The sequence below is a fragment of the Bos grunniens genome, chromosome 13 (assembly GCF_055505025.1).
Source record: "Bos grunniens cultivar Pamir isolate PY7600 chromosome 13, Bosgru_T2T1.0, whole genome shotgun sequence".
Lineage (NCBI taxonomy): Eukaryota > Metazoa > Chordata > Mammalia > Artiodactyla > Bovidae > Bos > Bos grunniens.
Window position 1 is genome coordinate 81,915,019 of NC_141177.1, and position 19,244 is coordinate 81,934,262.

General features: G+C 39.2%; 1 protein-coding gene across 38 annotated transcripts in view; it reads right to left on the bottom strand.

The window, feature by feature from the left end:
- Nucleotides 1-19,244, bottom strand: part of PLCB4 (phospholipase C beta 4) — a 483,574-nt gene that overhangs the window by 46,726 nt on the left and 417,604 nt on the right. For all 38 annotated transcript variants that reach the window (XM_086335129.1, XM_086335117.1, XM_086335149.1 and 35 more), the window contains 3 exons: nucleotides 16,351-16,453; nucleotides 13,517-13,681; nucleotides 10,644-10,848 (listed from right to left, as the gene is read on the bottom strand). In XM_086335129.1, coding sequence (XP_086191255.1) covers nucleotides 10,644-10,848; nucleotides 13,517-13,681; nucleotides 16,351-16,453 — 473 coding nt within the window. The remainder of the gene's footprint in view (nucleotides 1-10,643; nucleotides 10,849-13,516; nucleotides 13,682-16,350; nucleotides 16,454-19,244) is intronic.

The following is a 19,244-nucleotide window of genomic DNA, read 5'->3' on the forward strand; positions in this document are numbered from 1 at the left end:
TTCCTTACTATGATATAATACATGGCCTATCTAACAGGAAAAGACCCCGATACTGGGAAAGACAGAACGCAAAAGGAGAACGGGGTGCAGAGAGTGGGATAGTTAGATGGCATCACTGACTCAATGGACATGAATTTGAGCAAACTCCAGAAGACAGCGGAAGACTGAGAGGGCTGGTGTGCTGCAGTTCATGGGGTCGCAAAGAGTTGGACTTAGCGAATGAATAACAAAAATTCCCCTTATTTACAATTAGTTTGTTTCAATCAAGATACAAAATCTGTACTATGTCTCTGATACCTATGTGTCTTAAATGTTTTTTTAACCTAGAAAAGATTCTTCTACAATTTATTGTTCTTAATGCATAGACGAGCAGGAGACAGGTCAGGTATCCTATAAAATGTCCCATGTTCCAATACTTTCTTGTGTGTCACTTAGCTCTATAGCATGACTTTTTCTTGACTTTTTCATGACAGTTCAGGAGGTGCTATGACCCCATATAGATTGTTTGGAGGCAGAGACAGCCTGGTTGCTTGTTGTGGTGCTAAACTCACCGAGGACTCATTTTTGTCTGACTCACAGATGCTTCCTCCTTCCACCCGTCCACACTCCCAGGGGTCAAAGCAAAGCACAGATAGTCTCCCTGAACTTGCCCACCTTTCCTTTGAGAAGATCTATATGACGTGGTCTCCCCATACGCTCCCGTGTTGGATCAACTTTGCCTTGGCTTCCCACCAGCATGTTTTAATGGATGACCCATGGGACTGGCTTGTTAGAAAATAAATACTTGCTTATTGTTAATGATATACAATCAAAATATCAATATCATTGAAGAAAGCATATGATATTTTTGAAGGGCAACTCACAGTCCTTCCAGTAGTAATAACAAATAATCCTTTAATCACTTAAAGCTAAATACAAAACTAATAAAACAAATTATTAGAGAATGAAATGATCCATAATTCTTCCATCCTAATCAAGCTTCTTTCCTTTTTGTGAAATTTTTCCATATGAATACATATTTTACATGGTTTAGTTAACATTGTATAATCTGCTGAGAGTTGGTTCTTTGAAAAGATGAACAAAATAAACTTTAGCCAGACTCACAAGAGAAGAAAGAGTGACAGTTTAAAAAAAAAAAAAAGAGTGACAGTTTAAAAAAAAAAAAAGAGAGCAATAAAATCAGAAATGAAAGAAAAGAAGTTATAACTGACACCACAGAAATACAAAGGATCATGAGAAATTACTATGGACACCTATACACCAATAAAATGGACAACCTAGAAGAAATGAAAAAATCTCCAGAAATGTGCAAACTCAAGACTGAATACAAAAGAAATAAAAAATGTAAACAAACCAATTATTTGCAATGAAATCAGTAACAATAATAATAAAAAGAAACTCCATACAAACTAAAGTCTAGGACCAGAGGGCTTCATGGGTGAATTCTACCAAACATTTAGAGAAGAATCAACACCTGTTTTTCTCAAACTAGCCAAACAATTTCAGAGGGAAGAACATTTCTGAACTCATTCTACAAGGCCAGCCTCACCCTGATACCAAAACCAGAGAATCACACACAAAAGGAGATCATAGGCCAATATCACTGATGAACATAGATACAAAAATCTTCAAGAAAATATTAGCAAATCAAATTCAACAATACATTGAAAAGATCATATTCCATGATCACTGGGATTTATGCCAGCGATGCAAAGATGGCTCAATATCTGCAAATCAGCATGATGGATTACATTAACAACCTGACGAATAAAAGTAACATAATCATTTCAATAGATGCAGAATAACTTTTCACAAAATTCAACATCCACTTATGATTCTATTAACTAATAGAGTCTTTGCACATGTAATCAGTTCAGGACTGAGATGGGACCATTCTGGATTAGGGCTGGTCCTAAATCCCATGACTAGTATATTTATAAGAAGAGAACAGGACACACAGAGATATAAAGAAAGGCCAGGTTTTGGTGGAGGCAGACTGCAGCAATCAGGAGATGCTAAGAGGAGAAAAGGAAGGATGTTTTCAAGTCTAGAGGGAGCGTGGCCTTGCCAGCTCTTCAGTTTCAAACTTCTAGCTTCCAGAACTGTGAGAGAATAAGTTTCTATTCTTTCAAGTCTACCAGTTTGTGGTAAATCTGTTTACCAACAGGATTGAGAAATAAAAATTCTGCTACTTAAACTCTTGGGTATCCATCTTTCATGTGTGCTTAAGCTCACAAAGCTTTATCATTGTTAAAGAGGCCCCATCAGCCCCTGGACATTCCCAGGTCAGGCTGTGAGTCCGTCCTGGGGAAAGTGAATTTAAATCCTGTGCTATTCTTCCTGTTTACTGTGGCAATGTCTTGACCTCAGCCTGGAGGACTGATTCTGATCTAGATTTATATAAAATATAGCTACAAAACATTCTGTAAATGAAGTTACATATGTTTTGTACTAATGGACAAGCTGACTGAGAGGCCCTTGTCCACCATCTGCTGTAGGATTATGTAGAAGTAGCCTCAATTACGCAACAAAATAAGATGCTTCAGATTCATCCATTAGTTGGATGAATATCATTACTTAAATCTATCTTCTATTACCAGTATTAACAATTCTAGAAACTGCTGGGAAGTTATGTCTCCAAATCCTGAAACTCTGCTTTATCGTTGGAGTTTTAATGAGATATCTTATTTGCAGTTACACATTCGTTTAAAAAATTGACAACATGCAATATAATAGAATTCAATAATAAATTCAGTTTAGTAGTATTCTTTTGTTTCCCTGGTGGCTCAGACAATAAAGAATCTGCCTACAAAGTGGGAGACCTGGGTCAATTCCTGGGTTGGGAAGACCCCCTGGAGGAGGGCATGGCAAGCCACTCCAGAATTCTTGCCTGGAGAATCCCATGGACAGAGGAGCTTGGCAGGCTACGGTCCATGGCGTCACAAAGAGTCGGACACCACTGAACATGACTAAGCACAATAGTGTTCCTGGTCAAATGGCAACAAAATTACACAAAGTGTATATAAGGCTTGTTCAAATTCAATCACAAGACACAAAAAGGAGATTTACAAAGGGCTAAAGGTTTGAACCAGGTTAGATTAGCAGGTTATTTGAAACAGGTGATCATTCCTGGCAGTTTTGAATTGTGAATTAGATACTTCTGTAACACATAACTTTGCCACATGGTAGCAGGCGGCAGAAGCAGCTACTGCATACCTGGAACAGTTCCGCCAAAGTTATCCGACCAAGGACAAAAGGGCTCAGGATTAGGGAGCCAGTGCCTGTCCTATCCACTTTTAGGTGATTTTTCTATTGTATCTCAGTTTCTCCTCTGACCAGAGACATATACATTTGAGTTTTAAATATATACTTTGTATACACACATATGTACAGGCACATAAAATTAGTTTCCTTCTTTGAGACGCAATATATATGCATATATGTACATTCAAATGTATACTTATTTATACTGCCTATCAAAGAAACTGATTTTAATAATCACATTTAAAATGATGTATAACCAGAAAGTGAGAAGCCATGCCTCAAATATATCATACGTCTATAGCCTTGCATAACTCTGAAAATGTTATTCATTTTTTCCTTGCCTCAGCCTGGAAAAAAATTATTTCAGGAAGCAGTTAAACAAATCTGGCATATTCTTGGCCAGAGTGCTACATGTTCTTGGTCAAAGTGTTGCATATTCAAGTAAGCCTGGAATCTTTCTTCGGTGCCAATCTGACATTTCACGGGGCGTCAGCCCTCACATCGGAGGAACACTGTGCCTGGCTACCCCACTGTGTAGTTCAGTGCTCCACAGGACAAACCAGTGTAGCAAAAATTAATTTTAAATGTGGATTAACAATGATGGAGTGTGAATAGGCTTGTTTAGGGACTAGTCACACTGAACATCTAACAGGGAAGGGATGTATGCACACAAAGTTATAACTGTATAAGCCCACAAGAGTGAGCTAAAATTTCCCAGATACTTAGTTCTGGAGCCTTTCTTTTTAAAAATAAATCAATCTGCCTTTTCTCACTTGCTCCTTTCTTCTGGTTTTAGCAGAAGTCTCATTTGTATTTTTAAAAAATACCACCTATTTTGGGGTTTAGGGCCATTTCCATCCCCTTCATGGGTCACAGCCTGGTGTGGCAAAGGGACTTGCATAGCTCAAGGAAGCTATGAGCCAAGTCACGCAGGGGCACCCGTGCTAGATGGGTCATGGTGAAGAGTTCTGACAAATCGCGGTCCACTGGAGGAGGAAATGGCAAACCACTGTAGACTTTTTGCCATGAGAACTCCATGAACAGTACAAAATGGCAAAAAGACATGACACCGGAAGATGAGTTCCCAGGTCAGAAGGTGCCCAGGACGCTACTGGGGAAGAGCAGAGGGCTGCTACTAACAGCTCCAGAAAGAATGAAGTGCCTGCGCCAAAGTGGAAATGATGCTCAGTTGTCGATGTGGCTGGTGGTGAAGGTCAAATCTGAAGCTGTGAAGAACAATATTGCATAGGAATCCGGAATGTTAGTAAATTGCACATGGTCAAGCAGAACATGGCAAGATTGAACACTGATATCTTAAGGACTTGGTGAACTAAAATCAACTGGAATGGGTGAATTTAATTCATGACCATTATGTCTACTACTGGAATGGGTGAATTTAATTCAGATGGCCATTATATCTACTACTGTGGGCAAGAATCCCTTAGAGGAAATGGAGTAGCCACCATAGTCAACAAAAGAGTCTGAAATGCAGTACTTGGGTGCAATCTCAAAAATGACAGAATGATCTCAGTTCCTTTCCAAGGCAAACCATTCAACATCACAGTAATCCAAGTCTGTGCTCCCACCACTGATGCCAAAGAAGCTGAAGTTGACTAGTTCTATAAAGACCTACATGCCTTCTAGAACTAACACCAAAAAAAGATGTCCTTTTCATCATAGGGGACTGGAATGCAAAAGTATGAAGTCAAGAGATACCCAGAGGAACAGGCAAGTTTGGCCTTGGAATACAAAATGAAGCAGGGCAAAGGCTAACAGAGTTTTGTCAAGAGAACATGCTGGTCATAGCAAACAACCTTTTCCAACAACACAAGAGATGACTCTACACATGGACATCACCAGATGGTCAGTACTAAAATCAAATTGATTATGTTCTTTGCAGCCAAAGATGGAGAAGCTCTATACATACAGTAAAAACAAGATCTGGAGCTGACTGTGGCTCAAATCATATGCACCTGATTGCAAAATTCAAGCTTAATTTGAAGGAAGTAGGGAAAACCACTTGGCCACTCAGGTATGACCTAAATCAAATCTCATATGATTATACAGTGGAGATAATGAATGGATTCAGGGGATTAGATTTGGTAGACAAAGTGCCTGAAGAACTATGGATCAAGGCTTGTAACATTCTGCAGGATGTGGTGATGAAAACTATCCCCAAGAATAAGAAATGAAAGAAGGCAAAGTGGTTGTCTGAGGAGGCTTTACAAATAGCTGAGGAAAGAAGAGAAGCAAAAGGGAAGGGAGAAAGGGGAAGAAGATATACCCATTTGAATGCAGAGTTTCAGAAAATAGCAAGGTGAGATAAGAAAGTCTTTTAAAGTGAACAATGCAAAGAAATAGAATGAGAAAGACTAGAGATCTCTTCAAGAAAATTAGAGACACCAAGGGAATATTTCATGCAAGGATGGGCATGATAAAGGACAGAAATGGTAAGGACCTAACAGAAGCAGAAGAGATTAAGAAGAGGTGGCAAGAATACACAGCAGGACAATACAAAGCAAGTCTTACTGACCTAGATAACCATGATAGTGTGATCACTCACCTAGAGCCAGACATCCCGGAGTGTGAAGTCAAGTGAGTCTTAGGAAGCATTACTATTAATATGAACAAAGCTAGTGGAGGTGATGGAATTCCAGCTGAGCTGTTTCAAATCCTAAAAGATGATGCTGTTAAAGTCCTGTACTCATTCGGTCAGGAAATTTGGAAAACTCAGCAGTGGCCACAGGACTGGAAAAGGTCAGTTTTCATTCCAATCACAAAGAAGGGTAATGCTAAAGGATGCTCAAACTACTGGACAATTGCACTCATTTCACTTGCTGGTAATACTGTGCTCAAAATCCTTCAAGCTAGGCTTCAACAGTACGTTAACCGAAAACTTCTAGATGTATTGTTTAGAAGAGGAAGAAGAACCAGAGATACAAATTGCCAACATTCACTGGATCAGAGAGAAAGCAAAGGAATTCCAGAAAAATGTCTACTTCTGCTTCATTGACTACACTAAAGCCTTTGAGTGTGTGGATTACAATAAACTGGAAAATGTTTAAAGAGATAGGAATACCAGATCACATTACTTGTCTTCTGAGAAACCTGTATGCAGGTAAAGACACAACAGTTAGAACCAGACATGGAATAATGGCCTGGTTAAAAACTGGGAAACGAGTATGACAAGGCTATATATTGTTACCCTGCTTAACTTCTATGCAGAGTACATCATGCAAAATGCCAGGCTGGATGAATCACAAACTGGAATCAAGATTGCCAAGAGCCATATCAACAACCTCAGATATGCAGATGATACCATTCTAATGGCAGAAAGTAAAGAGAAACTAAAGAGCCTCTTGAAGAGGGGGAAAGAAGTGGGGAATAAAGCTGGCTTAAAACTCAACATTCAAAAAACTAAGATCATGGCATCCAGTCCCATCACTTCATGGCAAAAAGATGGGGAAAAGTGGAAACAGTGACAGATTTTATTTTCTTGAGCTCCAAAATCACTGTAGACGGTGACTGTAGCCATGAAATTAAAAGATGCTTGCTCCTTGGAAGGAAAGCTATGACAAACCTGGACAGAGTATTAAAAAGCAGACATCACTTTGCCGACAAAGGTCCATGTAATCAAAGTATTGTTTTACCAGCAGACATGTATGGATATAAGTCAGACTATAAGGAAGGCTGAGTGCTGAAGAACTGATGGTTTTGAATTGTGGTACTGGAGATGATTCTTGAGAGTCCCTTGGACTGCAAGGAGATCAAACCAGTCCATCCTAAAGGAAATCAACCCTGAATATTCATTGGAAGGACTGATGCTAAAGGTGATGCTCCAATTCCCTGGCCACCTGACGCATAGAGTTGACTCGGTGGAAAAGTCCCTGACGCTGGGAAAGATGGAAGGCAACTGGGGAGCAGGTGGCAGAGGATGAGATGGTAGATACATCACTGACATGCATTTGAACAAACTCTGGGAGATGGCGGAGGACAGAGGAGCCTGGCATGCTACAACCCTTAGGGTCACAGAGAGTTGTCACAATTTAGTGCCTGAAAAACAACAACAATCTAGACCTTTAAATACATATACACTTCTTGATGCAACAAATCCACTTGAAAGAATTCACCTGTAGGAAATAATCACTAGTATTTCCAAAGCTTTACATTTAGGGTTCTTGGATGCAATATTGTTCATAAGAAATAAAAGTAGAATTGACTTCAATACGTCAATAACATGATAAATTATAGCATACATAAAATTGAATCTCAAGCAGATAATAAAAATGTGTCAAGAATGGGGAAAATACTCTAAAAATTATGAAAAAAAATTGCCTCTGAAATATGAATGTAAATGAGACACCAGAGTAAGATCCAATTTTATTAAAAAGTAAAGAGAATAATGAGATAGGAAGTAGACACCTATATGGTAACAGAGTTCATTCTGGGCATTGGATGAAGGACCCTTTTAACATTTTTTATGTCGTCAGAATTTTTTTCTGACGTGTAGCTACTTTGCTTTTTACAGAGTAAAACCTGCTAAACACCTTAGTAGAATAAATGAAGGCATCCATATTTTCATTCTTTAGCGACATAAAAATCTGGAGATGTTTATCGACCACTTTCTTTTTTTCCCCCAGAAACTGCTGAAGTGCAATAGTGCAGAATTTCATTTTGAACTTTTTCCTATATAATCAACAAAGACTGTAAATGTTCTAGGGAACAGGGGGTCTATTGATCACCCGGTGCACTGGTTCAGCACGTAAATGTTCAGACATGAATGTGGGAGGTTAGGTAAGCCCATGAAATATAAACACACCGCGGGCATCAAGAGGCTGTCAAGAAGACTGGAAATCTGGAAAAAGTTCTCATATTCTTATTTTGTTATTTTCAGGTAAGATCCTTAAATAAACCCTCAGAATGTCTGTCCTTGGTTCCTTCACGTATGTGAGAAATGGCCAGAGAATTCTGAATAAACAGTCTTTGAACATCAAATCTGAGGCTAAGACATCAACTGCAGAATCCCATCAAAGATGATGTCGTACAGAAATTTCAATTGCTTTTGAGAGAAATACTACAATGATACCTTGGGAAAGAATAGTTACAAGACTATTTTTAAAGATGTGAATCAATACTTACAAATATTGACACTAGCCATAAACTACATGATAAACACGGATATCCCTTCAGCATACACCTGCATATGCTCACATCCACTCTGAACAATTTCATGTTTCTGGACTCCATTTTTGTAAAGCCCTTCGCACAAAGCAGGAGCTCAAAAAACTGTATCTTTCCCTTTTCTATTCGAATAGCCCATTTCCCTAGAATGAATTAGAGTTTCATTTGAAAAGTAACACGTGTAAAGGCAAAACCTTTAAGTCTTCCAATACATGTATTTATATAACTATCTTTAAAATATACTAGGTATTATGCACCACTGCTTGCTAAGTGCAAATATGTGGAACAAGACTGAGTCCATCTGCTGATGCCCTGTGGCCATCACATGCTCCTCAACGCCCACTCAGGTCCCATGTCTCTTTTCTGCCCTGCTCACCCGGCCCACAGCACCCCATCCCAGCGTCTGCCACGTGCTCATAACTGCTACTCTGTGTTGTGACCTGTAATAGGCTTCCTTTTTTAAGAAAAAACAAAGGGAAAGAGGAAGGAATCTTTACTCTCAATTTTGCAACTGAAAAATCCTCATGGCTGACTTTACTTTTGGAACCCACAATTGGGTTGTTAATGCTGAGTATGAGTTGCAGAAACTCTGTCCTCCAGAGAAGACTGCATTATTAAAAACACAAAACAAAATGACCCAAAGCTCCTCCAACTAGAATAGCACAGAAACCGAGCTGCATTTGGAGCCACACACTCCTGTGCACACACATGGCAGGCATGCCCTGTTGTGTCGTAAACTGTGATGATAAGCACACATCACAGGATGCTGTGAGGGAAACAGTATCAGTACCTTTCCAGGCCAGAGGACGGGGTGGGGGGTGTTGACAGGAGATAACACCTGTCAAGGTCACCTGGCTAGCAGTGGAGGGTCAGGACTTGAACCCTTGTTAATTTAATGTACTTTGCTGTACTATTGTTCCCTTATGATTCAATGAACTCTGAGAATATAGAGGATCTTTGTTTTCCTTTAATGTTCTTGGCACAGTTGGGGTTATAAAAAGTTAATATGTGGGTTTGCCAGAATCCTATGACTTGGGGCTTCCCTGAGAGCTCAGTTCGTAAAGAATCTGCTTGCAATGTGGGATACCTGGGTTCAATCCCTGGGTTGGGAAGATCTTCTGGAGAAGGGACCTTAAAGCACTCCAGTATTCTTGGGCTTCCCTGGTGGCTCAGCTGGTAAAGAATCCACCTGCAATGTGGGAGACCTGGGTTCGATCTCTGGGTTGGGAAGATCTCCTGGAGAAGGGAAAGGCTACCCACTCCAGTATTCTTGCCTGGAGAATTCCATGGACTACCATCCATGGGGTTGCAAAGAGTCAGACATGACTGAGCAACCTTTACTTTCACTTTAAGACTGTCCAACTTTGATTCCTCCCATTGATGACTTTGGGCTTCCCCAATAGCTCAGTTGGTAAAGAATCCACCTGTAATGCAGGAGACCCCTGTTCAATTCGTGGACTGGAAAGATCTGCTGGAGAAGGGACAGGCTACCCAATCCAGTATTCTTAGGCTTCCCTGATGGCTCAGCTGGTAAAGAATCTGCCTGCAATGCAGGAGACCTGGGTTCAATCCCTGTGTTGGGAAGATCCCCTGGAGAAGGGAAAGGCTACCCACTCCACTATTATGGCCTGGAGAATTCCATGGGGTCCATGGGGTCACATGGAGAAGTCCATTGGGTCACAAAGAGTCAGACATTACTGAGTGATTTTCACTTTCACTTTCATTGATGTCTTTGGTGTAACCAAAGGTGGTCTTCCATGGACTGATGACTGGGAATTTTTTTGTGAAATTGAACTCCCCTGTAGATTTTTGGGGAAAGTCCAGGAATGTTGATAATGGAGTTCAATTTAAACTTTTTAGTGAAACCAACTGATGTCTATGGCTCTACATTATTCACGCTTTTCTTCAAAAACATATATATGAAACTTGAAAAAACATATATGTGAAAATTGAAAAAACATAAAATGACAGCATTTTTAAATAAAGAACTTTAAAGATAATCTAGACTTGCCTTTGCATTTCCTGCTAGGAAACCTGAGGCAACTATTTATGCCTGATTTCTTTAAGCCGACAGTGTTGGCAGCATCGGTGGGAACAGGCTTTTTTTTTTAACCATTGGTGAAATAGCTTATAATCTTGAAATTTAGGGGAAAAAAACATATAAACAAAAATATTCAATACCTAAAAGTCTGACTTACCTCCGAATCCATCAGGCACATATGTTTTTAGGACAATATTGCAGAAAATGGTTGGCAGTGATAAAGGTTTATTTCCCTCATTCCGGAGGGATATGTGTCGATAGCCTGCTTGGAGGCCATCCAGGGGCAGAATCCTCTGGCCGATCAGCTTGTTGTTGTCATCATACACGGCGATCCTCAAGACAGCCAGGTCGGGGAGGATCACCTGCAAAGACAAACGGCACTTGTCACTGATCTGCGGGACACAGCTCCCAAGAATCACAACGCCAGGGACCTGGACCACACCCATACTGCTCGGAAAGTTTCCTTCCCAGTGCAAAGGAGCTGATGGTCAATTTACATTCCTAACGCATACTGTATAAGTTACAGTGCCCAGGGCATTGAGAAAGACAACGGGAACAGGTTTCCTGGAAATCAGTCCCTGAAGATTGTCAATAGAATGAATGGATATAAAAGATGGCTAATCCAACCCTTGCCATCTTTCCCCATTCCCACCTACATAATAGGTGAGCAACAAGAGACCTGGAGAGGAAAAGTGACTTCCCCTTATGTCAAAGATGGCCAGTGACAGCTGGGTCTGGATCCTGGGCCACCTGATTTCAAATCCTTTGATCTGTCTACTACTGGGCTGCTTCTGACATTGAGCTCTGTTTTTGAGAATATGGAAAGTATCTTTGAAGAAATGCCTCATGTATAAAAGACAATTTATATATAAATTTGGATTATTTTTCTTTGCACTCCTCAGTTTTTAACACATTTTGGGATATTAAATAAAGATGAGACAGCTAGAAACATTAACATATACCCAAGACATAGAGTCTTCCCAAGTGGCATACTGGTAAAGAATCTGCCTGTCAATGCAGGAGACTCAAGAGATGTAGGTTTGATCCTTGGGTCAGAAAGATCCCCTGGAGAAGGAAATGGCAACCTGCTCCAGTATTCTTGCCTGGAAAATTCCGTGGACAGAGGAGCCCAGCAGGCTACAGACTGTGGGGTCACAAAGAATCAGCCACGACTCAGTGGCTGAGCACATACAGCATAAGACATCTACTCTTGCCATCCCCAAACCAAATACATGGACACAACATCCGAGCTCAGATGGTAGAGACCCGAAATCCATGGATGCAGCATCTGAGCTCAGATGGCAGAGACCCTGCTTAGATATAAAAGAGCCACATGACAAGAAAATCTGATGTTTTTAATCAAGAATTTCTATTTATTGGCTATGAGCAGCTAAGACACCTTAGTTGATTTGAGCACTATATCATAGCTAGGCACTGAATTGGCTGCTTATTCATGCCTACAGGTTATAATTTAGTTCCAGTTCATGAAGACGAAAAGGTGAAACCAACTTTAGTCACCGTGTTGTTCCTCATTTGGTGAAAGGGGCTTATGCTGTGAGATTCATGCAAAGAAGAAAAACAGTAACAGCAAGAAAGAAAATAAAGTTAAAGCAATTAGTATCAATGAAAGGCAATGTCACTTCAGAAGAGCAGGGAAGGATCCAAAATTGGCATCTTGTTTCCAGGGCCAGTAATATTGCGTGTAAAAAGCAAGTTTATTTCCCTATGCATCAAAAACAGAGCCTGAAATCAACTTTCTGAATTTCCAGAAATGTATGTAGGGATATTTTTTTTTTGGCACGAAACACTGGCCATAGTGACAACAGATCCAGCTGTAACAAACTGAAAAACCCGGGAAGAAAAAAAGACACATTACAGCTGTATGCAACTCACGCTACACTCTGAATGTAGAAGAGAAGGTGAAAAGGTAGGGGGAGGTGTTGCATGGATAATGGGATTTACATAATCAGAAAAGCCTACATCTCAAAATGGCTTGATTCATTGAACTATACTTATCTTCTGTAATATGCTTTCTGCAAACTGGTCAGCCAGTTCTGAGGCTGATAATTCATATTTTTGTTAAGATAAAAAGGTGATTGTCTGTGCTGTAAGATACAGATGGAATAGAGACACTTGGAAAACGTGTGCCAAAGAAGAAGCCAGAAAGCACTCTGGTCATGATAACAGAACAAGTGAGAGAGAAACAGGCATTTTTGATATAGTACTGGGAGGGCATGGATTTTTCAATACATCTTCCGATGATGAAAGAGAAACAAATGGCAGAAAATGGTTACAAGATTAAAACCCGAATCATTATAGAGAATGACTGATTTGTCTGTGTGCCCAGTCACTTCAAGTCGTGGTTGACTCTTTGTGACCCTATGGCTATAGGCTGGCAGGCTCCTTTGTCCATGGCATTTTCCTGGCAAGAATACTGGAGTGGGTTGCCATACCTTCCTCCAGGGGATCTTCCTGACCCAGGGATCGAACCTGTGTCTCTTGCATTGCAGGCAGATTCTTTACCACTGAGTCACTGAGGAAGCCCATAGGATCAAAGTATAATATGAAGATAAAAACCAAAAAACAAAAATAACATATTATACACAGAACCTATACATATTATACACAGGATCACACTTCCTGGAGGCACAGGACAATAACCAACTGACCCACTGAAGGACATACACCCTACCCACCCTCTTGGCCAAGGAATATTGCGAGGCACTAGCCCTGCCAGGGCAGGGAGGAGCTCTCCCACGTGTGACAGTGTCTGCCTGCGGGGCTCCCTCTGAAAACACTGTGAACCCGGAGCTTGCGCACTGCGTGGGGAAGGTGGGCTCCTCCTGGGAGGAAGGAGAGCCAAGAGGACAGGGCCACACAGAAACAATCATCATGTGGCTGCTGTGGAACATCTGCACTGGAAGAAGACATCTGGGGTTAAGAGACTGTCTGCAGATCATGTAGTATCTCTCCACTAACATGTGGCTCCTAACTTAGCAGGGCAAGTCTGACACATTGAGAACACTCTACCTTCCGAAACACAAATGATTCTTCATTGTAAACCGGATTGAGTCCGTTGTTCATCACCATGCGAGTGCGGAACTCCTTCCGGATAGTGTCCGTGGGCAGCCCATACATATCCACTTCTACATATGTGCCAATTTTCTTATCTGATAAGAACTGACCTGATATGACCTGGAGCAGAAGAGAAATGGGAGGAAAGAGAAGTTAAGCTGGTGTAATCGTCAGTAACAGAATAATCTGGCAGGGAGAGAGTCTCTGTTCATCTTTAGAAATTCAATTATCTCTGGAAATAATGTATTCATTCCTTACTGAACTGAAGTGGTCAATTCAAATATGCCTTAAGATCCTTTCATAGTTCCAAAATTCACTTTTATTGAATTCTTTCAGAAGTTTTACAAAGAGACAGACAGAAAGAAAAGTAACGCTAAAATGTTAAACTGATATTGACAATTAGAGGACAGTGTTATTTTTATTTTTTAAACCAGTATTACAAAAGCAGTACTGACTGCTTCGTTTCACAGTTAGGTTAAGACGTTGCAGACAACTACTTTTTGTATTATATGAGTCATGCATATTACCTTCTTCCATCTGTTATAAAGCTGTGGAAAGAATTTTTTCACCTATTTCCATATAATTATAGCTAATAATTACATTTTTTTCACATTATCTAATAGCTGATCATTATGAAACAGTTTTTTCAGGTATAACTGACATTAAATGGTACATGTTTAGAGTGTACAATGAAATCACTTCTGACATATGAGCACATCTATAAAACTGTCACCAATATTAAGGCAACAAAATTTTCCATCAATTCCCAAAGTTCCTTTGTACCCTTTTGTAATCCATCCCTTCTTCTGTCTGTCTAGAGGAAACTACTGATCTATTTTCTATTACTTTACATTAGTTTGCATTTTCTAGAATTCTGCATCAATGTAATCATATAACAGGTATTTTTTCATTAATATGCTTTGTTTTTTATAGCAGTTTCTGTTTACAGCAAAACTGATAAGAAAATATAGTGCTTCTGTCCTCTCATCCACAATATCCTCACTATGGATACCTCACATCTCAGTAGCATATTTGTTATAATTGGTGAACCTATATTGATACTTCATTATCACCCAAAGCCATAGCTTACATTCAGAGTTTACTCTGGTGTATATTTAATGGATTTGGAAAAAATTGTAAATATAATGACATGTATCTATTATCATAGAATCATACAGAATGGTTTCACTGCCCTAAAATTCTTTGTACTCTGCCTGTTAATCCCTCCCCACAATTCTTGGTCTTTTTTTTTTTTTTTTTTTTACCATCTTTATAGTTTTGCCTTTATCCAGAATGTAATTTAGTTGGAATCAAACAGTATGTCACTTTTTCAGACTAGTTTTTTTCACTTAGTAATGTTCATTAACTGGATGGATGAAGCACAAGCTGGAATCGAGATTCCCGGGAGAAATATCAATAACCTCAGATATGCAGATGACACCACCCTTATGGCAGAAGGTGAAGAAGAACTAAAGAGCCTCTTGATGAAAGTGAAAGAGAAGAGTGAAAAGTTGGCTTAAAACTAAATTTTCAGAAAACTAAGACCATGGCATCAGTCCCATCACTTCATGGCAAATACACGGGGTAACAGTGGAAACAGTGGCAGACTTTATTTTTTGGGGCTCCCAAATCACTGCAGATGGTGACTGCAGCCATGAAATTAAAAGACAGTTACTCCTTGGAAGAAAAGTTATAACCAACCTAGACAGCATATTAAAAAGCAGAGACATTACTTTGCCAACAAAGGTCCATCTAGTCAAGGCTATGGTTTTTCCAGCAGTCATGTATGGATGTGAGAGTTGGACTATAAAGAAAGCTGAGCGCAGAAGAATGGATGCTTTTGAACTGTGGTGTTGGAGAAGACTCTTGAGAGTCCCTTGGATTGCAAGGAAATCCAACAAGTCCATCCTAAAGAAAATCAGTCCTGAGTGTTCATTGGAAGGACTGATGTTGAAGCTGAAACTCCAATACTTTGGCCACCTGATGTGAAGAACTGACTCATTGGAAAAGACTCTGATGCTGGGAAAGATTGAAGGTGGGAGGAGAAAGGGACGACAGAGGATGAGATGGCTGGATGGCATCACCGACTCAATGGACATGAGTTTGGGTAAGCTCTGGGAGTTGGTGATGGACAGGGAGGCTTGGTGTGCTGTGGTTTATGGGGTTGCAAAGAGTCGGACACGACTGAGTGAACTGAACTGAATGTTAATTTGTTTCATCCATGTCTTTTCATGACTTGATAGCTCATTTCTTTTTAGAATTAAGTAATATTCCACTGTCTGGACACACCATTCATTGCTTCTTTATCCATTCACCCACTAAGTGGCACCTTGGTTACTTTCAAAATTTTATCAAGTATGAATAAAGCTGCTGCAAACATCCCTGTGTAAGTTTTCACATGGATGTGAATTTTTAATTTGTTTGGGTAAATACCAAGGTGTATAAGTGCTGGATCACATTTAAAGAGAGTGTTGAGTTTTGGAAGAAACCACCTAACTGTTTTCCAAAGTGGTCGTATGATTTTGCCTTCCCACCATCAATGGCCAAGAATTCCCATTGCTCTACATTCTCCACTGGATACTTTTTGATCTGGTATCTTTGATGAAGAGTAGCTAATAATTTCACTAGTATAAAAAAATGTATCTCAAGAAAAAAAATGTTAAAGTTGAAAGCAACGCGTGGATCTTGCAACTTGACATTAAATATTTTAATTGCAATCTTTTAAGGCTTTTCCAAGACCACCTGGATCCACTCTTTTTACACTATTCTGTGGAGAGCAGGAGACTTACCTGCACGGAGCAAGTGGCTGCAATAACCCCATCAACAGGCGTTTCAGAGAAAGGATCAAATGTTCGATCAGGCCGTCTCATGAAATCTGGTTTGAGAAGGTACCTAGTGGGACAAAAGCATAGAAGGAGTTTACTAGTTTTTTTATAAAGACTCAGAAAATCACTATCAAGACACTGAATACATCTTTATCGCCATTTCTAACTTAGGAAATAGGCTTTTAGGTGGAGGATCCCAAGAATTGAAGAGAATAACCCTGTCCTATGGATGACCCCAACAAGGAACATGGAAGAGGAAATGTTCTTTAGATCCAGGCTCTGGGACATCTATGATTTCCTGACACTATCATCTTCTCTGGAACTTGATGCTCTTACATGCATAAAATAAAATGCAAAGAATAACAATGAAAAACCAATTGTATGAGCTATAGTTATCAAAATATGGAAAATGTCTTTATTGTTTTAATTAATATATTAAATTATGGGATCTAATGGCAAGTTTGATAATTAGCAGAGTTTCAAAGTACTGATAATCATAAAACTATATTGAGAGATCTCTAACAATTATAATGAGATATAAAAATATCTGTGATTTATATTGGTGTCAGAATCAGATGTACCGCTAACACTACTATGGAATGCTATGTATTTTCATAATCAAATGAAATGTGGTTTCAGTTGGAGGTCTCTAATTCTAGTGAGGATAATTAGGCAAGAAGATGAAATAAAACGTATCTAGATTGGAAAGAAGTAAAACTATTTCTATTTGCAGACAACATGATCTTGTTTATAGAAAATCCTACAGAGTATACTAAAAAGCTATTAGAATTAATAAATGAGTTCTAGGATACAAAATCAACATATAAAAACCTATTTTATTTATATGCACCAAGCAATGAACAATCTAAAAACAAAATTAAGTAAATAATTGCATTTATAATGGCACCTAAGAGAATAAGATACTTAAGAATACATTTAACAAAATAAGTACATGTACTTTGAAAATCACAAAACATTGCTGAGGAAAATTTTAAAAGAACTAAACGAATGGAAAGATATCTTGTGTTTATGGATCAGAAGACTTAATATTGTTAAGATGGCACTACTCTCAAACTGCTATACAGATCCAATACAATCTCTATCAAAATCTCATCTGGTTTCTTTACAGAAATTGACAAGCTGATCCTCAAATTCACATGGAAACTCAAAGACCAAGAATTCTCAATACAATCTTAATAAAGAATTAAGTTGCAGGTCTCAGACTTCTTAATTTCAAAACTTTCTACAAAGCAACAGTAGCCAAAGCAGCTTGGTATTGGGGAAAAAAGATTAACATATAAATTAATGAGACAGAATTGGGAGTTCAGAAATAATTTCATATCTATGCAAATGATTTTTGACAAGGATGCCAAGACTACTCAGTGGGGGAAAGAATATTCTTTAAACAAATGATGCTAGGTCAACTGAATAGCCACATGCACAAGAGTAAAATTACTTCCTTCTTTCACATCATAAAGAAAAATTAACTCAAAATGGATCAAAGACCTAATAGTAAAAAGCTATAACTATAAAACCCTTAGAAGAAAATATATGGGTAAACCTTTGTGAGTCAGAATTTGACAATGCATTCTTAGACATAACTCCAAAAGTATAAGCAGTGAGGGAAAAAAGTACATAAACTTGACTTCATCATATTTTTGCACTCAAAGAACATTATCAAGGAAGTGAGAAGACAAATCATAGAATGGGAGAAAATATTTACAAATCATTTATCTGATAAGCGACTTGTATCTAAAATATATGAAGAACAAATAACTCAGTTAAAAAATGGGTAAAGGATCTGAATAGACAGTTCTCCGAATAAGATAAACAAATGGCCCACAAGCAGTTGAAAAGGTGCTTAATATCATTTGTCATGAGAGAAATTCAAGCCAGCATCACAATAAGACACCATTACACACAGTAGGCGGGAGGAGAAGGGGATGACAGAGGATGAGATGGTTGCATGGCATCACCAACTCAATGGACATGAGTTTGAGCAAACTCTGGGAGTTGGTGATGGACATGGAGGCCTGGCATGCTGTGGTCCATGGGGTTGCAAGAGTTGGACACGACTGAGCGACTACTTTGGCCGCCTCATGCGAAGAGTTGACTCATTGGAAAAGATTCTGATGCTGGGGGGGATTGCGGGCAGGAGGAGAAGGGGACAACAGAGGATGAGATGGCTGGATGGCATCACTGACTCGATGGATGTGAGTCTGAGTGAATTCTGGGAGTTGGTGATGGACAGGGAGGCCTGGTGTGCTGCGATTCATGGGGTCGCAAAGAGTCGGACACGACTGAGCGACTGAACTGAACTGAACTGAGCAACTGAACTGAACTGAACACACACTAGGAGGGCACTAGGAAAAAAGAAAAAGAAAATTCATATACGTGTGGATGAGAAAATGGAGAAATTGGAGTCCCTACTCAACATTGCTGGTGGGAATGTAAAATGTTGCAGCCACTGTGGAAAACAGTCTAGAATTCATCACTTACACAGAGTTACCATACGACCCAGTGATTCTTCTCTTATGTGTATACCCAAGAAAAGTGAAAACATATGCTCACACAAAAACCTGCACATGAAGGTTCATAGTAACCAAAAGATGGAACAATTCAGATTTTCAGCAAAAGATGAATGGACATACAAGATGAGGTATATCCACACAATGGAAAAATAATAATAAGTAATAAAATTATTTCAGTAACAAAAAGAAATAAAGTACTGATACACAGTACAACATAGGTGAATCTTGCAAATGTTGAAGACAGTCATAAAAAGGCCTAATATTATATGAATCCATTTACATGAAATGTGCAGAACAGGCAAAAATGTAGTGACAGTGTGTAGATTA